Consider the following 26,900-nt stretch of genomic DNA (forward strand, 5'->3'; position numbering starts at 1 on the left):
GAAGTTTCATCCTCCAAACTCTGAGTGAAGGTGATTACAGCCAGTGCTCAGTGAACATCTTATAACTAACTTAACCATCTCTGCCTTGAATCTTGTCCTTAGAGTAACCTGGTATCTCCTTCATTGAAATAAAAATGCTATCTTGAGTGCTAACTGCTGAAATGATACCTTTATCAGAAGAAACATCTGTCAAACAGCATATTCCTTCAATTAAAACTATTTTAGCCAGGTGTCAGTGGCTCATACCTGTGATCGCAGCTACTCAGGAGGCTGAGATATGAAGATGGAGGTTATAAGCCAGCCCAGGAAGAAAAGTCTGTGAGACTCTTATCTCCATTTAACCAGCAAAGCCAGAAGTGGAGGTATGGCTCAAGTGGCTGCCTTTAGAAAAATAAAGCTAAGGGAGACTGTCCTGGGCCTAAATTCAAGCCCTACTACCAGTACAAAAAGCAAATGCCTTAAATATGTGACATTGCTACCTCACTAGGGTAAGCAATAACTTAACCAACTGTGTTTATACTAAAACCTGATCTGACTTCTTCCCTCTGTAGAGCATCTGACCCAATGTTGTGACCTGATCGTCTCACACTGGCAAGAGGGACCTGCTCAGGACACAGACCATCCCAGTAGCATGTGCATGACCCAGAGAAGATACTGCTGAGCTGCTTTCTTGTGTGCTTCCCAAGTCAAAGCTGTGAGGAAAATGTGAAAGCCTAGGTTCTTCTGCTTCAATCAGCCTTGGCCGTTAGTGATGGAGGGCAGGACTGTGCTGGGCTAAAATTGGGCATGGACCAGGCAAGCTATAGGCTTTCCTGATTTTCTCCCTCCAACATGAATTTTAGACTTTATATGGAGATGCAATACCTAAAAGAAAAAAAAGGCATTTTCCCAGGCATTAGAGGACCTCTGTAGCATGACTCTGCTCACCTCATCCACTGTCCATCGGGCCACTTGGCTGGCCTGAATGCCAGCCACGCCTGGAAGAAGCTTGCAGTGCTGCTCTCTGCCAAGGGAAATATCACGGAACGGATGGGTAGACATGAAGATGGACTGGTGAAGAGGCTGCTGTGTCTGCTCAACTGAATATTCTGAAAGAGAGCCACATGGAGTGAGCATAGCACTTTGTACGAGGCAGCTGGGGTGGGTGATAGGCAGATGCAATGAGCACCCTTGTCTTGTGCTTGAACAGGGCCACTGCCAAGCCTAGTGCATGCCACCAGTCTGCTTTAGAACAGAGGACACACAAAACGTCATGTAAGGCCCAGAAGACTGTAGCTGTTTGCTAGCCTACTTCAGATCATCTCTGTAAGATATTCTCTAGTGGCCAAAGAAGGGTTAGCTTGTCCCTGCTCCTGGCTCCTCTCTCCTTACATTAGAACTCAGAGGAAGCAAGGATTGTGTGTACTGTGAGTACATAGCAGATTAGTACTCTGAGCCCTTTGGGATGTGTACATACACAAAGAGCCAGCTCTTCCTGGAAGCCACATTCTACATCTCTAAACACAGAAGAGCTCAGGACCACATCTGGCCTCCTAAGTCCCCTGGTGAGACTGAACAAAATGCAGTACAGGGTCCCCATGAGAACCTGGGTGACATCAGCTGCTGCTCTAGCTTCCCAGTGGGACACAGTGACCTCACCTGGGGAGAAGCAGTGCAGCAAATGGCCAGGGACTTATGGAGAGCAACCTGGGATGCCAAGACTTCCCTGGCACAGGTGTTGATGAGTGCTCGCTCCACTCCCTCTCTCAGTCTCTGTCTCTCTCTCTCTCTCCCTCCCTTCCTCCCTTTCTTCTCCTTTTCTTTCCTTTCCTCTCCCTCCATATTCTCCTTGCCAATACCAAGGCCTGAACTCAGGGCCTCATGCTCTTCTCAGTGTTTTCACTCATGGCTGGATCCATACCTCCATTCCAGCTTTTTCTGCTGGTTAATTGGAGATCAGTGTCTCCCAGCAGCATTCTCTTTTCAGGGAATGACCTCTGAATGCACCACAGTTCTAAGATACAAGGGAGAGCAGCCATGGTTTGCCAACAGTAGCTGCTTTTATCAAGGAAATTCAGTAGGTTCTCCAGGTTCTTCAGCCTCGTCTGTTTTAATACCAGTGTACTAGTATTCTCTCTTCAGGAGGGATTTTACTCATGCTACATCCCAATGTTTAGGATGGAACCATCCATCTCGTTTCCCTACTGATTTTGCTTTGAGTCTCTGCATGGAGGAGGAGTGGAACCATTACTTAGGTTTCAGCAGTCCACTGCCTCTGTAATGTTATTATTTTGTCCTCCTTTTTTTTTTTTTTTGGTACTGGGGATTGAACCCAGGATGCTGCACTTGCTAGGCAAGCATTTTCCACCGAGCTACATCCCAGCCCTATAGTGGTATTTTTTTTTTTGTCGGTCATGGGGCTTGAACTCTGGGTCTGAGCGCTGTCCCTCAGCTCTTCAGCTCAAGGCAAACATGCTACCACTTGAGCTACAGCGCCATTTCTGGTTTTCTGGTGGTTTATTGGAGATAAGAGTTTCATGGACTTTCCTGCCCAGGTTGGCTTTGAACTGCTATCCTCAGATCTCAGCCTCCTGAATAGTCAGGATTGTAGGTATGAGCCACCGGCGCCCGGCTATAGTGGTATTTTTTTAAAGATACTTCTAATACACACATGCAAAGTAAAGCTACTAATATTTAAAGAGACTTTGAAAAGACAGATTACAAAATGAAATACCATCAGAATCTTCTTGAGGTCCGCCTTTCCTAAGAATGCAGATGGTGATTAAATGAGCAGTGGCCATATAACTTAAAAGTCAATTTTGATGATTTGTGTTTGACTAACTTAAAAATTTGTTTTGTAAACATTTCTGCCTCTAATTAGGTGAGATTGACCTCATGTCTTCCAGGGTCAATCACCTATCTGTTTTAGATCAGTAAAGTGCTAACTGTAAGCTAGGGTTTATCACTGGGCTTCTCTGTATAAAGATGCTGTATTGGATCAGAGCAGACCTTTCCTATTTACCAGGGCTTCCTATCCACCTAGATAAAGAGACAGAAAAATTGCTGGCTTCTTCCCAATTCTTCTGCTCCAGTTGCAACCAGCAGCAAATTCCTCTCTAACAGCCCATTGTCCAACACTGACCTTTTTAGTATGTAAATAGGTTATCTTTGTGTAGTTCAGCCAACACTATGCAAGTGAGGCTGTAGGTTCTGAAAGGAAACTTCACATATTCCTGGAGCACTGAGAAATGTGAATGTTCTTTAATGAAGTTGTAGGGATGGATAAGGAGCACATACAAAGGGAAGCCAACCCAGAAGCACCCTGGTCTGCAGGGAGGGCAGGGTAGACACCTCCTATGACTCTCCTGGGAAACTAGAGGTGAAGCCATCTATTCTTAGGGATTAGACCTGAATCAAAGATGGGCATTAGTCTGGAAAAGAATTACTGCACCATTCAACTGGGTATGTTTGTTGAAATAGCCTGGACTTATAAAACAAACAAAAACAAACAAACCTGTAGATGTATCTCAAATTCTTAATCATATATAACTTCCAAAATATATGTGACTCTGAAAAGACACATTAATAGACCTTATATTTTAATCTTATTTATTTTTATTATATTTTATTTTTTCTGTCAATACTGGGTTTTGAATTCAAGATCTGGGCACTGTCTCTTAGCTCTTTCACTCAAGGCAAGTGCTCTACCACAGCTCCACTTCTGGTTCTTTGGTGGTTAATTGGAGAAAAGTCTCTTGCATTTTTCTATCCTACCTGGCTTTGAAACACTATTCTCAGATTGCAGCCTCTTGAATACCTAGGTTTATAGGTTTGAGCCACTGATGCCTAGCTTGAACTTTATATTTTAGAAGTACAAAGACATCACATGCTAGTGATTAGATTCACAAATAAAATCTTAAGACATTTAAGATGTAAAATGACATCTGTGTTTCAACACCATAATTTTGTAGATGGATTGTCTACTTTGGGGTGCTGCGGCATACTCTTGGAAACATACCTAGCAGGCCTTAGAATACATTCCTGTAGGAAAGTAAGACTACTTTATCCCATAAGGCCTGAGTTAGGCCCAACAGGGAGCCTCTGAATTAGTTCAGAAGGAGCAGTGGGCCTTCTCTAAGACAATAGCAGGAGTACCAATAGCCACCCCTTAGGGCTAGCGTACAGAAGCCAGAGAAAGTAAGTACTGCAGTGAATGGAGGGTAGGTAACACTCCAAACTCAATCTGCAAACTCTCTGGAGTTAGGTTTCAGGTCTCACCAAGAGACATTGACTAATTCTCCATTAACAAAAGACCAGATTCACTTTCCAAGAGTAACAAAGGAGGAAATGCATCTTGAGGAGTGTTTCCTGGTGACTGCCTTCTTTTTAACTCTTTACCAGTCTATTTTCTTCCACAGGTGATGTGCTTTGGGAGTGGGACCCTTACTTGGGTGTGGATGAAAGAAATCATTCAGGAGCTGTGTGTCTGAGGTGTTATGGCATGGAGGGAAGGTCTGAGTCAGTACCAGAGTGCTTATTTCTGAAGCCTGGTTCTCATACACCATAGTTGAGTGATCCTGAGTGAGACTTTAATTCAGATGCTTTAAGGTTTTTCCACCTGTAACTTGGGGCAATAGTAGTACATAGACCTCAATGAATGAATGTTATGAGACACTAAATAAATTAGTGTTATGTTATTGTAACATAGAAGGGTTTTAAATGTTCTAGCAATAGTCATTGATGACAATCTGCAATCCCCAAAATGTGAAAGTCCACCCCCCACCCCTGTAACAGGTGCCTAATTCCTTAGCAGGCCATACCTGGCTGAATCAGGACCTGCTCAGTAGGTTTACATGGCAAACTCCTGAAACCAGGAGTGTGTCAATTACTTCAGGTCCAAACCTCAAACTTGCAAAGTCTGGCCTCATCTTTTCCTACTCTCTAGCCACCTTCACCCAGGACACTATGCTATTCAAGTCCCTTCAGCCCTGCTCCCTAGCATGCCAAGCCTGTGTCTCCTGAATCTCCTCATGTCACCATGGTATCCCTCTTCAACTTTCCATTAAAGCTGATCTGGTCTGTTGAGGTTGATTTCTGCTCTTTCTTTATTCAAATACGCTCATGACTCAGTTTCCTAAAAGTCAATGTGGGGACCTATAGTATTCCCAAAGCTCATGTAGCTAGCTGATGTAAAACCTATGAAAGCTGGCATCCAGATTCAGGATCTTGAGGACTGAGTTTAAATTTCATAACCAACTGGTCCTGGAAGGACAGGGCAGGGATGATCAGAATGGTACCCTCAGATAGCGTAAGACTTCTGCTACCCAGGGACAGTGGGGATCAGTGTAGCTGCCACTTGGCACTGCTCAAATGCACTGCCTGGCAGCTTGGAGATTATGAGACTCTTGACAGACTTTTTTAAATTGAGGGTGATTTGCATTATTTTAAATTCAGTGCATAACATAAGACTTTTGCAACTATCTATCTAAAATTTTGCATACATTCCTACATGACATGAATGTACTGATTTTTAATTTTACCCCCAAGCCAATCACAATTTAAGTCATATGAGATACTCATTAGAGAGCTGCTAGTGAATTAAACATCATAAGCCGTTGATGGAAATCCATGTGTTGTATGTCTAATGGATGTCCCACAAGATGATTGTGGAGTTAAAACTTTCCTCTCACCTAGTGTTTTTATTGCTAAAATATTTAAATATGTTGAAACACACAAACATTACATTAGGAGAGCACCTCCCATCTGGGTGTGTCTAAGTATACTTTGTGATGCTCTCACATTAACAAAACCACCCACCAACTAAGTTCCCAGATTGTGTCAATTAAGTGACAGGCAACCAACTGTCCTGTCCTGTCCTTTAAAATCATTCTGCTCAAATCAGAGAGATAAGATAAAATAAAGACTGTGACCCAGCCCAGCAGCTTATACCTGTAAACATAGCTAGCTACTCAGGAGGCTGAGATCTGAGGATCATGAGTTGGAGCCAGCACAGGGAGACAAATCTGAGAAACTTCTGTCCTCAGTGAATAAACAAAAAGCCAGAAGTGAAGGTGTGGCTCAAGTGATAGATCATTAGTGGTGAGTGAGAGCTCAAGGTCCTGAGGTTGAGTCCCCAAATTCACACACACACACACACACACACACACACACACACACACACACCACTGTCACCACCACCACCACCACTACCACCACCACTACCACTACCATCATCAGCAAAAGAAATAGGCCAGATCATTCTATCTGAGGCACTATGGATAAACAGGAGCTTTCTGATAAGAAAGGTTTCCCATTTTGAGGGTAGGAATGGTTACCCATGCCCTTGACCTATGGGGTCTAGCATTCTGGGGTTCCACCACTCATGATTGAGGGAAGATGGGCTGCTTTCCTCTTCCACTGCCTCATTTGCAGCAGTGACTCCTGCCACTTCCCCAAAAGCCAAAGAAATTCAGCCTGCCAAAGCAGCCTCCTACTGGAGGTTTTAATTAATCAAAATGTCCTCTGTTCCAGAAAATGAAATGCTTGTGCAATCCTGGCTTTGATTCGAACACCAGAGTGTGAGTGACAGTAACAAAGGGCTAAGGCTATCCCTATAATTAGGATATTTCCCCTTCCAGAAAACAGTACCCTGCTTGTCATTTCAGTGGCTCACCAATTTGTGAAATTGTTTGCCTGGAAAAATTATTTGCAACAATTTTGATGGTATTGAGTATTTCTTTGGAATTTTTTGGCCTTAAAAATATAATGAAACTGGGCACTGGTGGCTCACACCCATAATCCTGGCTACTCACGAGGCTGAGATCTGAGGATCTTGCTTCATATCCAGCCTGGGCAGGAAAGTCAGTAAGAGACTCTAATCTCCAATTAACCACCAGAAAACTAGAAATGGCACTGTGGCTCAAAGTGGTAGAGTGCTAGACTTGAGCAAAAAGAGCTCAGGGACAATGCCCAGGCCCTGATTTCAACTGACAAAAAAATGAAATAAAAATAAAAATATAATAAAGCACCAGTGACTTATACTTTCTCTTGAGAGGTTGAGATCCAAGGATTACAGTTTGAAGCTAGACTGGGTAGAAAACTGTGAGACAATTTCAAATAACCACCAAAAAGCTGGAAGTGGAGCTATGTCTCAAGTGGTAGCATGCTTTAGGCAGAAAATCTCAGGAACAGTGCCAGGGCCTTGAGTTCAAGCCCCAGAACCGGTACTAGCATCACACACACACACACACACACACACACACACACACACACACACACACAGTGTTTAATGATATCATGAGGTATGATGTGATCTGGAGGCCACTGAACTTTCCCAGGCCAACATGGTAAGTGCTATATCCTACTGAATGATCCAAAGAGGCTTTTGACCAGGTCAGTGGAAGGCCTCTTCAGTTTCACTCAACACCAAGTGTTCTAGTTCCAAGGGTGTTTAGGCATCATCTGTCTCCCAGAAGCAGTAAATGACATCCTAGAAGCCATAGTTTTCATTAACAGTCAGAAAATTCCAACCAGGCTGTTGAGGGTCCCTGGAGATGGCCAGACTGACCAGTTGTCAGTGGTGTGTGAACCTCAAAACACTATGAACTACGAATGTGAGCCCTAATGGCTCATGCCTATAATCCTAGCTACTCAGGGGGGCTATAAGATCCTAAGGATCAAAGCTAAAAGCCATCCCAGGCAGAAAAGTTCATAAAGTTGGAAGTGAAGGTGTGGCTTAAGTGATAGAGCACTACCCTTGAGCAAAAAAGCCACGAAAGAGCACAAAGACTTGAGTTCTGGCACATAAAAACAGAGAGATAAAGAGAAAGAAAGAAAGAGAGATAAAGAAAAGAAAAAAAGAAAAGAAAAGAAAGTAGGCAGGCAAGCAGGCAGACTTTTACTTGTTTCTTTTTCATTAAGTGTGGACACTAGACAATTTTTGTTCTGTTTCTCTGAGACAGTACTGATCTGGAAGGGTGTTGAGCTGGCTAGGAGCCTGGATACAATGAGTGCTTACTCTTGTTGGATTATCTTCTCCCACTTCATGGCAGAAGCCATGAAGTGACAAGTCTGTGCCCTAAGTTCTTGCTGCAGCTCCACCATTCATTAGCTATGAAACACTGAGCCATGAAGTTCTCTGGCACACAGTTGATAACAAATACCTGCTGAATGCCTGAACAGCTGACCAAATGAATGGATGCATGCCTTAGGAACTTTTCATTCACTCCATAAACAAAAAGAGACTTTCAAGAGTAGCTTAGGAACAATTCAAACTTAGAACCACTTCATGTTACAGCCCAAACCCACATTACTAAACCTGAAGAAGTTTATGGTAGACAGCGGCCTTCTATTCTTCCTGGGGCTTGAATAGGGTTGGGTAGGTGGGGGAATGAGAGAACTGAGGGTTCTGGGGGACTTTAGTATCTATTAACCCCTGTCACCATCATCCTAGCAACCTTTTAGATCAGGTACCAGCCCTGTGACAGTTCCTGTGAATCCTGGTGTGAACTTTGCAGCTCTGCTCACAGCCAGGCCACCTTCCTGCTCTCACCCACCTGAGGCATGCACCTGCAATCAGGGAGATGCTTTGTTCCCTTGGCTCCCCTCCTGAAGTCATCTGAAGACCCTGAGATGTAGTGATGCTCTGAGAGCACCCAGCCAGTGGTCCTTCCACGTGGGTGACATCCTGTCGCTCCGTTTACTCTGTGGTTAGGAGCTGCATCCAGCCCTTGCCAGACTCTGCTCTTCTATATTCTCATGTGTCTTTGTCCTTCGTGCTCAGTTCCCACAGAAACCTAAGCCTGTTTCCTTTCCCCAACAGAGGCTGCCACTAAGCTGATGGATACACGAGACAGCAGTCTTTGTGACTTCCCTTAGCTGGATGCCTCCACACAGGCTCTAAGAGCTCTCTAAACAGAAGTAGAAAGTAATATGATTCTCAGGGCAGGACGCAGCAGCTGCGGCCAACAGGAGCATGGTCGGTTTCAACTCCCTAGGTTAGGGCTTTATTCTTTCTACTGATACCATTTTACCAAATGTCCTTTAAGGCATCTTGACTCTCCCCTGTTTATCACTTGCTGGCTGATCCAGGCTTCCCCATGGCTGCCCACAGGACCCCTCCACTCACCACCCTATCTGGGAACTGATTACTCTTCAGTCTCTTGTCAGTGGAGTATAAGTTCAAGGACAGGCCCTTCCAATTTTCAGAGGCCTGAAGTGGGCCCCAGGTCTGACAAACAATAAGCACGATACAGGTGCTTACTTAATGCAAGATGCTAGCGTGGAACCATCAGAACTCCAATGTAACACAGTGGCAAATGCTAACAGCCTGTGTCGGCAGAAAGAGTTTCCATCCCGTGTTTTCTCATCTGCCAAGGACACCCATGCTTCAATAGCTGGGGATTGTGATCGTTCCTCCTGTCGATAGGTGAGAAAGCCAGATATCTTTTGGTTTCATTTGCACTAAAATGAACATATTAACTTTTGATGTGTTAGTCATCCAATAAAAGACTTTATTCAGTGCAGCATAGTGTCTGTGGCTAAAGGGTGACCTTTCAGTTTAATATCTATCTGTTCCTCACAGCTGGTGACATTATTAATTAACTCCTTTGATTGAGTACTACAATCCAATTGCCCAGCATGTATTTCTAGCTATTTTCTGCAAGACTGGCCTCCGTCTCACTCGCAGAGGTAAGAACGTAACTGAACAATCATGAGCATCAACTTGACCAGAGAGCCAGGACGGCTCTTCTTCCTGTAGATATTCATTCCTACTTGGCCTAGGCAGGGGGAGGAGCCAGTGCTGACAAACCTGAAAGGCTCTACCACTGGATGCTTCTGTGAATGTAAGGACAAGAAATGATCCAGTTGTACTATATGCTATTTCCCATGGTGGACATTGATACTGGGTTAGAAGGTACAGGTGGACTTGAAGTATAGGTTTTTGAGGATACTTGGGACCAGAAGGGTTTAAAATTTCAGATTTTTTTTCTGTGGGTGTAGCATACTTACATGTACACAATTAGGTATCTTGGGGATAGAACCTGAGTCTAACTACAATACTATGTCCCATATATAACTTATACACATAGCCTGAAGGTGATTTTATCAAATATTACTAATAATTTTGTGTAGGCCCATCTCTACTTGTAGCATAGACAACATTAAATACATTTGAAACTTTAGGTTTTGAGGTTGGGAGTTCTTAACGTGTAGACTGTCCAAGTTCAGGGTAGGAGATGGGTAGCCATGGGTAGCGTGGAGTTAGGATTCAGTGCAAAAGCCCAAACAGATGATCCTCCAACCTGCCCATCTCTGGACTCCCAAGAGGCTGATATTGAGAGGGGCAAGGGAATAACACAGGTTAGAAGTAGACATCCTTACGCCACCTGCCTTGGTATTGTGTCTCTGCAAACTCCAACCCCCAGCTGAGCCATGGAAGCTGTTCAAGAGCTGTTTGCTGACAACTCACTTGGCTTGTATGAAACTACGAATCCTGGGGGGTAGGCAGAAGAACACCTCTCTGCAATGATGGAAAGCCAAGCCTAAAATTCCCAATAAGTGTGTGCCATGTGTGAATGCCCCTGTGGGCTCTGCTTTCTCTCTCTGCAGTACCTTATTCCCCAGCACTTGGTAAGCCATTTAAGTCAAAGACTTAACATGGGGGCTCAACATGACCAGCAATTCCCAGGTGAAAAGATTTGTGAGGCTCAGGTCAAAATCCAGCCAATTGAAGGCACAGCCTCATGTGGCTAGCCAAGGGCATGTGGCCACAACACCGACTAAACCAAATGCAATGATCCACAGGGTCAGTACCTCAGGGGCAGAGCACCATTGTAGGCACACTGGCTCTGCCAGCAACCACCAGACTTAGTTTCATGGGGCCAGCTAGTGGTCCAGGGAAGAAGACCTCTCAAGATACTTCCTATTGATTTGTCTGCTCCACATGAGTTCAGGAGGGGCAGAATTCTCGCCTTTCTGTTTTACAGATGATCCAGTCATATAAGGGATGCAAGATGGGGTAGAGCTCCACACTGATCCCACAGCCCACACACAGGGAGGTTCTTTTCCTCTGACCTTCAACTGTGGCTCCCACGCACCTTGGTCTAAATGGCGGAGGGCAGATGTGAGGGTCTGGGAATGGGGTGTGGTTCCATGATTCCTAGGAACCTTCCTTCTTCTCTCATAAGGAAATCTTTTGTTATATGGAGATATGTACCATCTGAATTTCCAGGCTGGTTGCTTGCACATAGCAACAGATTTATCTCAGAATACACTTGCTCCAGTGACATTACTTGGAACCTATGAGGGTATCGTCATAGCCAGGGCTGTGGGAATGGCAGTGTACGGGTTCTGCCTGGAAAGAGGTGAGAGAAGGCACCACTCCCACAGGTGCTGGGGGCAGGGCTGCAGCTCACCCTTGTGGCTCCCTGGCCTGGAGAGCTGTCTCCTTCCCTGCAGCCCAGTGAGATACTCACCCTGCACATTGCCAAGGGCTCTCCTCATGGAGACGTGACATGTGCACAGACAGAATCAGAGAAGTCAGCCTACATGGAGGGCACTTAGAAATCCAAGCAGCTTCTCCATCTGTTCTCACAGAATCAGATCAGTCTGTCCCACAGACAGTGCTGAGCATGTGAGGGTGCTTCTCTTCCAGCATAGGCCAGCACTCCAAACCTGGAGTCTCAGGGAGGGAGAGCTTACCAGAAGCTCGCCTGCTCCTTGGTGAATTAAATTGAAATCTCTACTCACTCTTGGGTTCGTGATGGAGAACACATCAATGAATTGGTCTGTAGACTTCTTGTCACATTTCACTTCGAGGCAAATGCAACGAGGAGGCAGCTCTGGGCCACGTCTTTTGGTAGGCCTCCTAGATCCCACCCAGGGTTCTCTTGCTTCACAGACCAGCCACACAGCGGCGCACATTGGACACACGGCGTCCCCAGCTGCTCCGGCCTTGGCCTGGTTTGTGGTCTCTACTGGACCCACCAGGACCAGCAAGGGGGAAAGCAGTCCCCGGCAGCTCTCTCTGGTGTCTCAGACATCCTGATTCTACTCCACTCAGCATCTGCTGAGCCCTCCTCCCTGGTTTCCAACTTCTCTTTTTTATGCACAGAGAATAGACACATGCCCTTCACATGGCCATTTTGGCATGAGCCCTCCTGTCCCCTCACCCTTTGTGCTAGCTGTCCTCTGGACCCTCCAGCCTGGTCTCACCTTAAGCTCACTACCTGCATAACCATGGGCTGAAGATTGGGAAAAGATGGGCACATTAAAAAAATGCAATCTTTTTATTTATTTATTTTTTATCATAAATAAGAAACTTTAGTTGATACATTGAAAACATTTTTAGAATAGGAAAAATATTGGTTTCTTCAGTTAATTCTCAGACTTTTCTTGTAGAAAGCAATGATTATTTTTGTTACATTCACAATGAAATGACTAAAGTTTGGAAAGTTACCAGATTTTTCCAAGTCATGCAGCTAGTACCATAGAATTTAATTTTATTGTTGTTAATTAACATACATTGGGCTGGAGATGTAGCTTAGCAAATTGGTGCTTGTTTAGCATGGCTAAGGCTCTGGGTTCAATTCCCAGCATCCTCTCACCAAATTCAAATACATAAATAAGTGTGTGTCCTGTACATTGTGAAAAAGTTCAGTGTAACATTTCACTCCAACCATACAATAGGCATTGATCAACTCCTTTCCTTTCCTTTGTCTTTTCATTATGTTTAAAAATTTGAGCTCCTCTCATCAAGGTCTTCATAAAATATATAACAGGTTATTGTGAACTATAGTTATACCATTACACTGCAGAAACCCAGAACTGATTTCCTCTGTCAAAATGTGCTTTGGTACTTATTGTCCAACCTCACTTCATCTATCCCCTCTCTAGCCCTTTCCAAACTCAACTATTCAGAGTTCTCATGGAATTATTTTTAGCTTGCACATATAGAAGAGAATATAAATTAGTTTTCTTTCTGTGTCTGGATAATTTCACTGAATATAATGCCCTCCAGTTTTACCCATTTTGTTACAAATTTAAGGATTTCATTGTTCATATGACTGAATGCTATTCCATTGAAAACATGTATATATGGCATGTTGCCTTTCTTTATTCATCCACTGATAGGCACTTACTTGGATCCCATGTATTAGTTATTATGCACAGTGCTGCAATTAATATGCCAGAACAGATATCCCTTTCATAAATTCGTTTCATCTCCTTTCAATGTATATCCAGAATGGGTAGTTGGATCACAAGATCTACTTGTAGTTTTCTGAGAAACTTCCATGTTTTCCAAAAAGGCTCTACTAATTTACATGCTCTCAATAATCTGAGTTCCTTTTCCTCAAAATACCCAATCAGCATTTGGTTTTTGTTTGTTGTTTTTGATAATAGTCATTCTAACTGGGGTAAAAGGACATATTATTGTAGTTTTGATATCTATTCCCCTGATAGTTAATGATATGATATGGAACATATATTTTCATTATCTTTGTTAGATATCTATAGTTCTTCTTTTGAGACGTATCTATTCAGATCAGTTGTCCATTTTAATATTGGGTAGAGATTTTTGTTATTGTTTATTAATTTTATTTTAGGTTTCCTAACCTCTTTATTTTATTTTATTTGTGAACATACTGTACAGAGGGGTTACAATTACATGGGCAAGATAATGCGTACATTTCTTACCAAGCATTGCAGCCTCCTCCTTTTGTTTACCCTTCACATCCCTTCCCAGCCTCCCCCCTCCCCCCCAATCCCAATCCTTCTCCTTCCCCCCCATTCCCCCCCTCCCCGCACCGACGTTGTAAAGCTCGTTTTGGACATGACAACTTGTACTTCTCATTGTTGCAACAGGTCCACCTGTATCCTTAAACAACTGGTTTTTCCCCATCTCCTCCTCAAGTTATACTGACATCAAATATAGTGAAAGCAGGGGTTATACTGTGGGGGAGGGACATACAAAGCAACAAAGAGATAATCTTATAAATGCATTAGAAACACATGCATGAAAGAAAAAAACATTAAAATACATATCTAAGGGTTCATTTTCCTGACATCACATTATCTGACCTTTTCCGCTTGACTCATGCATATACTAGATACTGCAAATAAGGGAAAGCATGGGAAAAATGCAATATTTTTAAATGAAGAAATTTGCCAAGGGTGTATGGCTCACGCCTATTATTCTAGCTACTCAGAAGGCTGAGATCTGAGGGTTTGGGTTGGAAGCCAGCTCCATCAAGAAAGTCTATGATGGGCTGGGAAGGTGGCTCAGTGGTAGAGCGCTTGCCTTGCATGCCTGAGGGCCCTGGGTTTGATTCCTCAGCACCACATGAGAAAAAAGCTGGAAGTGGCGCTGTGGCTCAAATGGTAGAGCACTAGCCTTGAGCTGAAGAGGTGAGGGACAGCGCCCAGGCCCAGAGTTCAGGCCTCACGACCGGATCCCCCCCTCCCAAAAAAAGAAAGTCTATGAGATTCCAATAAACTACCAAAAAAAATAGAAGTGGTACTATGATTCAACTGGTAGAGCACTAGGCCTTGAGCAAAAAAGATTGGGACAGCTTCCAGGCCCCGAGTTCAAGCCCTGGGACTGCTCAAAAACAAAAACAGAAATAAAAGAAGCAATTAGCATTTTACATAAAATATTGTATACTTCAGTCTATCTCTAAAAATGGTTAGAATTATGAAAAAAACTAACAGTGAGTTACAGCAATTTTTAAGAAAATTGACTTCTTTGGGCCTGGATAAATAGAGTTCATGACTTTTTTGTTACCTGGGTTGGGTCTTGTCACGTTTCCAACAATGCAGAAAGGTATTCTGTTCAGGTTTGTTCCTCTAAATAAATACCACCTGATGCCAACATGCCCAGATTTTCTGACCATTTCCAATTTATCAATGTTTGAATAGGATGTGTTTAGTATCCATCCCCCCACCCAAAAACAGAAGAAACCCCCTGAAACATGAAGTAAATGATAACACTGGTCAGCCACTACATGCCACTTTTCAAGTTCCTATTGTAAAAGCTAGAATGCAATGGAGCAATGAGGCAGTGGACCACTGACTGAGTGGAACCCTCAGGGGGCCTCATCTCCACACTGTAGCCCTTTGCTCCTGCTGCAGTGCCTTGGCTAGAGCAAGCTCTTTTGTTCTTGCATCTGCTGGGATTCTTTACTCTGCACAAACGACTTCCAGGCCTGCTGATCATAGCCAGAAGTGGGATTTTGTTTCCTGGTGTCATGTTAGCCTGGGAGCCAAGAACTTGTGTCTAGCCAAGAACTTACTTTGTTTGTTGGTATTAGGATTTTTAATATGGCATATTATGTAGAACTGGACCACTTGAGCCACACTTCCACACTTTATTTCAGATAAGATGCCATATTTTTGCCTGGGGCCAGTCAGGACCATAATTTTCCTATCTCTACTTCTGTGTAGCTGGGATCACAGACATTAACCATCATGCCTGTCTTATTGATTAAGATAGGGTCTTTACATTTGGCCCCCAGTTAACTTTGAGAAGTGGTCCACTGTGCTTCGCCTACTTATTAGTCTGAAGCAAGACCTCTGTTACATGATATTCTCATTCTTTATGATTAGAATCCCCTGTGGAAACATGGGGCAATGCTTGCATTCAGAGCTTTTCAGTGACCTTGGCTTCCTGACCTCCAGGAAAACACCTTGTGCCCAGTTCACAGTGGGCTTTTAAGAGGTACAATCTGGAAACAGGCTTTTAGTTTTTAAAACAAACGAGGAGAAGTGAGAACACAGAGGAATTAAGTTTATAACCTATTGTGTTTATAGTACCTGTCTGCTTTAAGTGCAAATTGCATGCTATAGGATCTTGGAAAACAGCAGCTCATCTCATTTCCATTTAAAACAGTACAAGAAATGCATGTGTATTATGAACTAACATTAATTAATGAATCAACTTTTGTTGACCATTTAAGGGACTATAGCAAATGATGTGGAACTCAAAAACTACACTTTGGGGGACTGGGAAGGTGGCTCAGTGGAAGAGCGCTTGCTTTGCATGCATAAGACCCTGGGTTTGATTGCTCAGCACCACATAAGCAGAAAAAGCTGCAAGTGGCACTGTGGATCAAGTAGTAGAGTGCTAGCCTTGAGCTGAAGGCTGAGGGACAGCGCCCAGGCACCACAACTGACAAAAAATAAATACAGTTTGGGCCTGGCGCCAGTAGCCCATGATTATAATCCTAGCTACTCAGGAGGCTGAAACTTGAGGATTACAGTTCAAATCTAGCCCAGGAAACAGTCCATGAGACTCTTTCCTCCAATTAACGAGCAAAAAGTCAGAAGTGGAGGTATAGTTGAAGTGGTACAGTGCCAGCCTTGAGAGAAAAAGCCAAGGGAAAGTAGGAGGCCCTGAGTTCAAGCCCCCCAGTATAGGGAAAAGAATAAATTAATTAAAAAATCAAGTTTTAAAGTTGTATGATTACAGTATTACAAACTTTAAGTACCAAGCAACTACTTTATCCTAGTATATCAGAACATCACGTGACAGACACATGAAGCCAGGGCCATAGGCTAAAAGCTTTCCTTCCTTGGCCAGGACCATCACTGCTCTGTAGGATGGAAAGCTGGGAGCCTGAATGCAGCAATTCTCATTAGAAGGGAACTTAGTGTTATTATTCAGGCCTCCATTTCCCAGGAGAGGACTCTTCTTTCCTAATGATATGCTAAGACTCTTTCTCACACAAATACTACCTGTATGTAAACCCTGCTTTCCAAGGCTGTCAAGAATCAGTCATTTTCTCTGCATGCTGACTGGTGACTATGCACTGGGGGACATTGTGGAAGTGGTGTCAGTCTTGAGGATGGAGTTACATTCCAGAGGGGGGATGCTCCAGGATTTATACCGCCATAGGGTATTTAAGTTGCCTTAATGAGTTAGAGAATGAGAAGGTAGCAAGGACTCCTCAAAGAACATCAGAACCTTTCATTGTCGAGTAGAAGGCAAGCTGCTACTATTTATGCATCTGTGTGTATGGGTGGGGGAATTTAATAAAAAGTGTTTGGAAATAAAGGTGTTTTAACAAAGCTCTTATTTGTAGGAGAGTGATTCAGGTGTGCTGGCACCTAGCTCTCACAGCCTGTTGATTGTGATGGGGGGAATATTTAGAAATATTCTCCAGAGCTGCTAATGAACCACATGGAAGTGGCAGCATGGAGCAGCGGACAGTGAGCAGTGATAGAACTCGAGCCCGGGGTATGGATGGAAGAATGTGTCTGGAATAAATGGAAGAGAGCAAGTTTCTGAGGCTAGATATTCCTCTGGCTTCCCAGTGACTTGGGCATCTACAGGGAATAAACTGACTTTCATTTCATTCTTCTTCCAGGCTGGTAGTCTCATACTAAATACTTGTCAATTACTCGTGCACTGTGCCCAACTTTATTCTAACTCATAACTCAGCAAGATCACCTGGAATGTTTTAAAGGCTAGGGAAATTTATTAGGATTCTTTAGAGAAATGTGAAGACAAATAATTGTGAATTGTGGCCACATTTCCGATGGCAGTACTACTGCAAAAAGTCACAATGTGACTCCTTATTTTAGAATACTCTTTCTGCCTGAAAACTCTTATAATTTGTGTGTGTGTGCGCGCGCATGCGCGTGCGTGCACAATGGGAAGTGTTTTTCTGACATGGCTTCTTCTTTGCGCACAGTTTCCTTGGTTTATTAAAAATGGAATGAGATGAAAGGATATAAATTCAAAGATGTTAAACACAGCTTTTGCATTGTTTAAATCTGGGGTTCCTTTCTTTATTTGGGAGGAATCCCCTTTTTAAGACACATCAAAAGCAATACCTTTTGCGATTATAGGCAGAACAGGAGTCTGCATCTCACACTATTCTAGGAAATTGGTCTGTGGCTGTCCTTTATGTCCCCATTTCTTTCTTGGTGAGAAGATTAAGTGATAGGCTAGGACAATTTGCATTCAGAGTGAATCTGAGCCTGGATTCTGAATATTTTTGCACTTCCGTTTTCTTGAGTCATGAGTAATGAACTCATTCTCAAAGAGAAATTTCCCTCCTGGGAATACTTTATAGATGTAGATTATTGGTCAAAATCATATTAGGTCAATTTCCAGTAGGGAAATACAAAAACAAAGCAAAATTGCTCTTGGACCTCAAACGGTCTTTTCCTAAATACCGGGAAAGATATTATTCAACAATTTCTGGAAGGGCCACATAGCTGCTCCACAGGAAGGAAGGCCAACTTAATGAACACTGTCCCTGATGGCTAAAACTAAGCAAGCTATTTATAAACTGCTCTAAAATTTAAGTTAAAAAAAAAGCCCTCACCTACTAGGGTTTAAACGAGAGAGTGAGGCTCATGAGGGAGATACAAAATAGGAATACAAGCTAGGAAAGACACATATGATGGCTTGAACCCAAGAAATTATGGGATAGAACAAGGGGAGAACTAATGGGTAAACAGAGGACGGATCTTTTTTGAGACTGTCCTCAGGATCCACAGAGCTTAAGGACATGGGGGAAGAATGTGGTAGAGCCCTGGGCTACCCATTCTGTTCACTCTGTTCCTCATAAGAGATGCTTGTGTCTACACAGGCTGGGGACACCCACATGGCCCAGTCTCATGAGGCACTCACTAAGTCAGGTGCTATTTTAAGCATTTTCAGGGAGGAAAAGGAAGGCACAGAAAGGGATGGAATTTGTCCAAGAACTCTGCGGGGCTGGTCTTCAGAGTAAGTCTCTGTGATTTCAGCTCTGTGTTCCTGGTGCATTGCATCATCTTCATCAAAGACTGAAGGCAATTTCTGTTGTCAACAGAAAGGGGCAAATACTGGTGTGGGGCTGAGGGAATTCTTCACCTGCCTGGGAGGTGAACACAAAATCTTAGAGGGTGATATGCCTGGGGTGGGATTTCAGAGCACACGAGGACAGGGAAAGAGGTCAAAGGACAGAGACCATGGTATGAGTCAGGATACCGTGGGAAAGGCATGGATTCAGAAGACCTGGTTTCTGGTTGCGGTCTGTGGAAGGGACACTGCTGGGGATCAGCGATGGATGCACTCATGGTGTGACTGAATGTGTGTCTAGGACCAGTAACCCAGGAGAGGAAGCAATAATCATTTTCTTGTTGTGCTGTTTTATTCTCTAACCTTCCTTTCCAAGCCAGAGAGCAGGATAAAAAGCAAGTCTCTTGCTCTCCCCTCTTTTCTCTCCTCCCTCTCTACTTACTCTCCTTCCCAGTTTTCTCCCTCTTCTCTCACTTTCCTTTTTTTCTCCTTCCCCTCTCTCCTCTCCTCTTTTTTCTTTTCTTGTCTCTCTGTTTCCTTTTCTCCTTTTTCTTCTCTCCCTTCTTTTCTCTGTCTTCTGTCTGTTCTCTTTCTCCTCTTTCTTCTCTCTCCTCCCCTCTCTTTCTTCTTTCTGTCCCTCTCTCTTCTCCCCCACCCCCATCTGATAGTCTGCAAGTGATCAGGCCTCAGGGCCTTTGCACAACTGCTGCCTTAGTGTTCGCAGGAGACTCAAGATGGAGCTGGGTCTGACACCCCATGGGCTCCCTTCTTCCCGCCTCTCTTGGCTTCCTGGGGGCAGGGATGCTGTGGAGTGAGGAGAGGACGGAAGGGAGTGGAGAGAATGAGAGACTTTCTAAAAGTAGAATGCAACATGAGAACGAACAAATTCACAAGCTTAACACCTCCTTACGGTGCCAGCCCCCTTGCCCTGGATAGAACTCACTGGCAAAGGCTGCGTGCTGTAGCCCCACGTGGACGGAGCTATGCTTTAATTCTTGCTGCCGTGTCTATCTTTAGCGTCCGCCCACAATGGGCAGAACGATGAATGAAATCCCCAAGTCTCACTGTGGCTGTTAGTTCCAGTTCCTGCTCCCTGCCCACCTCCTACAGATCCTCTGCCCTCACCTCGCCTTTTAGTGAAAGCTCATAAAACAACTAAGAAAATACTCACGGTGGGTGGGTTAGTGGAAAGGTGAGGAACAGAACTTCGGAGAAGCTGCTGGGCCCTTGCATGATTTAGGGATTTAACAAAAGGAACTGGTAAACTAGGCCATTCAAAATCTATTACACTGATGTTTGCTTTGGCAAGAGACTGCTTGCTGGATTTGCATCCTGTTTCACTTAACTTAATTCCTTGGTTATTTATTTATTATTTATTTCCAAGGCTGGAGGAAACTTTCCATTAGCTATAAATTTTACTTAGGCGTATAGACAAAGCCTAGCTCTAGCCAATGCATATTACAGACAATTAAGCACAATTATAGAGCAATATTAAAACACTGTAAGGTATTAAAAACACCATTTTTTTCTTGCCTCATCGCATGAATTACTCTTGTCAGACCCCTAATCAAGAAGATCCACCTGGAATGGCAGATTAGTCACTTGCCATGACAGTGGGCACCTCAGCCCCTGGACTCCTGTGGGGGAAAGGCAACTGCCAGCAAAGTCATCCTGGAAGGACATCCTTGCAAGAACCCTCTGTGGCATAAACAGCCAGAACATAACAGCCACAGAAACTGTTTTAGAGTGAATGCCGAATTGTCTGGGTTGGGAAGCAATGAAAGACTGCTGGGATGAGCTCCTTGTGCTTTTTCCTTGGACACTAAGTTCAGAACTACAGGAAGGTCCCCACCTCCAGGGTGTACCTTCCACTGGCCACTCTATTACCGAAGACAAATCTAATACAGCAATGCCATTTTAGCTCTGCTCTTGCTCCTGTGCATTGCTATAGATTCCTGAGATCCTTTACTCAAAGAAATCTATGCCTCCTTCCAGGAATAAACATGAAGCAAACAATAAAAAGAGAAGGTAGCGTTTGGTGTGCTATGAACTCACCAGGGGGACTTCAGAATGCACTGAAACATGCTTGCAAGAAGGGAATGTTTCATCTTTCATAAAATCCAACAATTTCTCCTCTGAACACATGGAATTCACTCACAAAGCCAGAACCATCTGTTTCCCCCAAGTATATCTCTGCTCTCACTGATCTTCCTCTCCCCATCACTGTTAATTTCACTTATGTACATGAGTGGCGATGGATCTATTAAATAAAATGACTGAAGGTCAAGGTGTGAACAACACAGACCAGAGCCGTTCCTTTTGCCAGGCTACAGAAGTGCTGTGGAACCACAGACTTTGGGGAATAAAGGAACTTCTGGAACACTAAGTTTTGTATTCACAGTTAGGAAGGTCCTGTGACACTGTCACTGATTTTTCCTGGAATGAACTACCTCTGCCTAGTTTCTCATCATGAGAAATATGAGCTCTACCTAGAAATTCTGAGCCTTGATACCTTGAGAATTCTTTTCAGATTTTGGTAAGGTCACATATTCCTTTGCAGTGAGTAGAACTGGCCTCCCTTTTTTTCCCCCAACGATGACAAAATGTCACCTGCACATGACAGTAGTATAAGGGCGTACATGAGATTGAAGAGAGATGCATGTGTGTAGCACACTGAACCTTGGGTTGGATAAACAGTCTTTTCTCCCTCTTACTTTTGCCATCTGCCTCTCTATCTCTCTGGCCTAGTCCTGGAACTCCTTGGCTCACATTCTAGCCACAGCAGGCTTCAACCCTTCCCAGCATGCAGCTTGCCCTTTGCCTGTGTTATTGTTTATTCTGGACACACCCTCCCCTCTTTGCTTGGGTTGGCCAGCACTTAGGAGATGGGATGAGATGAGTCAGGCACTAGAAGACCCCTCTGCCCTTCTCTATCATCTAGCTATAGAAGATGGTCGCTCCTCCAGTCTACAACTCCCTTCTCTTCTTTTTCTCTATCATAATATTTACTTAAACATTCCTTAACTATGAACATGTCTGCCTGTATCCCTACATTGTACACAGTAGGAGAATAATAAATACATGTCAAGCAAATGATGGGTGGATATTAAATTTCTTCAGGGTAGACTCTATCTCTTACTCAGTCCACAAGATATACAGAGCTTTATTATGCACAGGCTCTTAAAGTCTGTTGACCAACTCTAAATGGTTCTCTGTAAGTCACACTGTAAGTTAGTTACTGATAGGTGGTGTCTATCACCTACACCAGAGTGGTCTAAGATGCTAATATGTTTAATTCTTGACACACTTCCACTCTTCTAACTGGGCAGGGAAAGAGGGAGATGACAGAAGTAAAGTTCTGAAAAATTCAGTCAACAATAGCAAGATTCTTAAAAAGAATGAATTTAAAATGACAAGGAATTTGGATTTTTTGAGAAATACTTCCCACTGTGAAGTTCCAGTGAGCTGTAAAGTTCTAAGTCATCTGACAAAGCTGATGGTAGCTGTTGGGGTATAGTCCAATGCAGCAGCTACACATGGGCACATAAGCCGAGCTGGGCCATCCTGGGGCGGGGGGGGGCTGGGGTAAACTTCTCATTGCCCTGCTGAGCTTGCTTGGACCCCTTTTGCCCCTCCCTGGCTCACCCAGGGCTCTACCTCAGAACTCTGCACATCAGACTTTGGCTTTTTAATCAACAGTACATCTGCTCATCCAGGGTTTTGCCAGGTGCTTGAGGTACCCAAAGCACAAATCATGTTTGCCCTGTGAGTCCAGGTCCAGCAGCAAGAATGAGTTGTGGCAACAGTGCAGGGTAAGGCAAGGAGGAAATATGATGGGCCATGAGTCTGCATCTGCAGCTGGGTCTGAGGCCAAGAGTAGTGTGTGACACAATGGGGTTGAGGCCTTCCTCCATCCCCAGTGATGGTGGCATGAAGCCATGTTGTATGTTTGGCATACTCGTAGAGTGTGGGGTGGGAGGCTGGGAAGCAGGAGGTGTAGATAAGAGTCCCAGGCACAGCAAGCACTCGGGCCCCTCAAAGTATGGTCAAAACTGTACGAAGCCAAAGCTTCAGACTCTAGTCTTTGTGTGAGTAATGTTATGTATTTAGACTCTGGAAAGACCACTCTGGCTAGCATTTTAGGTGGCCAAATGGTGTAGGAAAATGGGGAGGAATATAGTACCACTGGCCCAGTCAAAGGGGCGAGGTTTCTCTTTACTGCACTCACATGGTGCTCTTTGGGTCCTGTTTGGGTCCATGGCATAGAATCCACAGCAGCCTCTCCACAGAGACCTCTGTGTCTCTGAGAACTTTCTTCCAAAGACAGGTCTTTGTCTTTCCAAAGAGTATGCATTTTCCATCTAGGGCAAAGCTCAGCCAGAGGAAAGCAGGCTCGGACCATCACTCTTACACGGAGATAAAACTAGGTCTCTACAAATTCAATTCACAAGAGTTTAAAAGGAGATGTAACTTTAAAGGAAATGTTTCCAATGCTTGGACTAGTAATTCAGATTTTGCTAGTTTATTTTGTTATTTCTAAGCCAACCTGGATCCTGGATAAGCTCTTCTAGAATAAATTGTTTCTCTTTTTCTATTATCTTAGGATCAGGCATAATCAGAGTTGCTAATTTACACCAAATGAGTTGTGTCATTTGTAGCTCACCAAAGAAAGTAATTCCTCTGAGAAAGCTGTCAAACAAACATTATACAAAATTATGCGTTTTGATAATAATCATTAGATATTTTCTTTGGTTATTTTTAGCTTATGTAGTAAAACAATGAAAGAATGAACTACAGCCAATATTTCCTGTAAGGACAGAAAAATCTTAGATTTATTGCCCAATAGAATTACTGAGATAACATAGGAATGGAATTTGCAATGATTCTACACACACACACACACACACACACACACATCTAATTGGATATAGTTCTCACTGGTGAAACTTTTAAAATATGTGCAGTTTTGCATTAAGACATTTTGTACTCTATCATATGAGTAAAGATGAATAAATGACTAAGTCAAGGTCTCTAGGGAACCCTAGCCCTAAATCAGTCTCATTTAACTGCCCTGTTCCCTACTTTGACCTTGACTGCAGGTCAAAGGTGCCTCCAGGAAGCCCTCCCTGGTTCCAGGGATTGCTGTGGGCCCTTGCCACAAGCACCTCTGTCTGGAAGGATGTATCCAGGCTGCAGGCTGCAGGCTGGGCACCTGCTCCTTGTCATTCTCCATGTCACCTGTGAGTCATGTGGAGGCTGGGCCTTCACCCTTCTTGCTGTTTGCTGTGTCCTCAGTGTCTGGATGACTAGCACATAAAACAGATCTTAGGACCTCCTGGACACCTTAGAAAGTATCTACCTGTATACATTTCATGAACACCACATGGCACTTACTATATACCTGCATTCATTGTTCTAACATTTTTCTTTCCAACTATTAACTCCTCCAAATTGTCAACCCTGCTCTAAAGAGCAGGAAGCCATGAGGCAGACAGGAGTTGAGTAAGCTTACTAGGGTTACAAAATTAGAAGCATCAGAGCAGAATCTGAAGCCAGGCATGCAGAGCATGGGCCATTTGTACAGCCTCCGCTCTGTGTGCAGTCCCGGAGAGAATGTGGCCCTGGGGTTGCTCTAGATTAAGGATCCCATCTTCAGCCAGCTCTTTCCATCCACAGTGTCATACCCACAAGGTGAACCCTTGCTATAGTCTGAATCTCAGGTTTCCTTCATCTCCCTCTCCCTCTCTCTCCCTTCTCTCTCTCTGGTTTCCCAGCCACCAAGAGGGAGCATCTGCCTAGGTCAAATGTTCCCACTATGGTATGCTCTTTCACCACAGGCCCAAAGCCCTGGGGCCAGCTGATCCTGGATTGAAACTTCAAAAAACAGCTATCCACTGTGATAAACCTTTCTTCTTTTTGTGGTACTAGGGATCAAGCCCAGGGTTTTGTTCATGTTTAACAAGTGGCCTCCAGTGAGCCACACCACCACTCCAACCCTTTATCTTTTTTTTTAACGCATATATTTTATTGTAAAGATACCATACAGAGGGGTTACAGTTACATGAGTAAGTTACATTTCGTATCAAGAATTGTTAACCCCTCCTTTGTGTTCCCTTACCATCCCTTCCTTCCCCCCCCAACTTCTCCCTCCCCACCAAGTTGTAAAGTTCGTTTTCAGCATAGTGTCTTGTACTTCTCATTGTTACAATGGGTCAACCTGTATCCTTATTTCAGCATTTTGTTATTTCCTTTCCCTTCCCCAAATTAGAAAAATGTATATATAAGATGCAGGGTACTGGAATCAAATACTGTGAAAAAGGGTTATAACATGGGGAAGAACATACAAAAGAAACAAAAAAAAATCACATAGTACATTAAAAACAACAGTGACAAAGATAAAACCTCTGTGTCCCTATCTTGGGGTCCATTTCACTTAACATCATCTTATATGGTAATATGTACATAGCTTTTGAACTTTTCTGCTTGTCTGGTAAGATTAGCCTAGACCTATACTAGTTATTGCAAATAAGGGAAACCATGGGACCTATGTTTCTTTGGGCCTGGCTTCCTTCACTTAATATAATTTTTTCCAACTCTTTCCATTTCCTAACAAATGGGGCAATGTCATTCTTTCTGATGGAGGCATAGAATTCCATTGTGTATATATATACCACATTTTCTTGATCCATTCATTTACTGAGGGGCATCTGGGTTGGTTCCATATCTTAGCTATGGTAAATAATGCTGCAATAACATAGTCGTGCTGGTAGCTTTAGTGTGGTCTTGTTTGTAAAGATTTGGGTAAATGCCCAAAAGTGGGATTGCTATGTCATAGGGTGGTTCTAAGTGTAGTCTTTTGAGGAACCTCCATACTGCTTTCCAAAGTGTTTCTATCTTTTTAATTTAACAATCTTAGGTACTTGTCACAGTGACAGAGAGCTGATTAATACAAGCCTCCACTTGGGGATAGCCAGGAATGTTAGCTTGGGATTTTCCTCGGCTAATGTGAAAATGCCTTCTGAAACTTCTATCCATTAGCTCCAGTTCTGTTCTCTAGAAGAGCCTTGAAATAGTCTGTTTTTCTCTTCCACATCTCCTTTTTAACCATCATCTTAAAATTTAAATTTAGATACCATACATTTATATGCCTTTGCAAACATTTTACAATTATTCGGGTTTTTTTTATTCCCCTAAACTGAGCTAAGCCTCCCTACCACATATAGGAATATGATGGTTTCTAAAGTATATTTATGGCTAATTCACCAAATGCTTGGAACACAGCTACACTCAGAGAGCAGCCCATGGATGGGCAGACGCAGGAAGACTGTGTGTTTGGTCACTATCTCCACTCTCTGTGAAGGTGACTGTGCCACACAGGTCTACAGCAAGGTAGAGGTGATTGAAACTGTGAACATGTGCTCACAGCAGACCACTCTCGCCTGTGTGTGTCCAACTACACAAGGCATGGGCTCAGCTTTGCTGTTGTGGAGAGCAGGGCTGGGGACTACAGCCCGAACAGTTTTAAATAATTAAGTTCAGCATACTCTAGACATTTTTCAGACACAATTTATAGGACGGCCTATAGAAGGTTAATTAGCTTTCTGTCACAGAGACAAAAGAACTGAGATATTTAACTTAGAAGGAGAAACATTTTATGCTGCCTCATGGCTTCCATGGTCATTTGGCCCCAACACCCCTGGAGGCACAGTATATTATCATTGAAGCTTGTGGTGGAGAAAGCTGTTTACCTCACTGTAGACAGGAACCAAAGGAAGAGAACAGACCACAGTTTCAACATGCTCTTCAAGGGAATGGAACCAATCACCTAACTGCCCTTCCTTAGGATCTACTTCAAAAGGCTCCATTGCTCCCCCAGTAACACCTGCACTGGGGACCACACCCATTAACACCTGGGCCTTTAGGGGACAGAGCCACACCATAGTACCTTTCTTAAATTGAAATTTTCAGTTATAAAAATAAGGAAAACAGTTCAGAATTCCAGCCAGGTTTGTGGTAGAGAAAAACATGTTTTCAAGTATCAGGATCACGCTTCATTCTTTTCTTTCAGGAAAATCTGAAAAATCAGTCTTTGCATGTGACTGGAACTATCCTGCCTTCAACTGCCCAAGTA

The 26,900-nt window shown here is 43.5% G+C and overlaps 1 protein-coding gene across 1 annotated transcript in view; it reads right to left on the bottom strand.

Annotated features, from left to right (window-relative positions):
- The window catches only part of L3mbtl4 (L3MBTL histone methyl-lysine binding protein 4), a 374,322-nt gene that overhangs the window by 13,647 nt on the left and 333,775 nt on the right, over positions 1-26,900 (bottom strand). The window contains exon 17 of the mRNA XM_070028667.1: positions 928-1,088. Coding sequence (XP_069884768.1) covers positions 928-1,088 — 161 coding nt within the window. The remainder of the gene's footprint in view (positions 1-927; positions 1,089-26,900) is intronic.

This window comes from Dipodomys merriami, unplaced genomic scaffold (genome assembly GCF_024711535.1).
Source record: "Dipodomys merriami isolate MVZ:Mamm:240054 unplaced genomic scaffold, mDipMer1.0.p SCAF_2, whole genome shotgun sequence".
NCBI classification, from domain to species: domain Eukaryota; kingdom Metazoa; phylum Chordata; class Mammalia; order Rodentia; family Heteromyidae; genus Dipodomys; species Dipodomys merriami.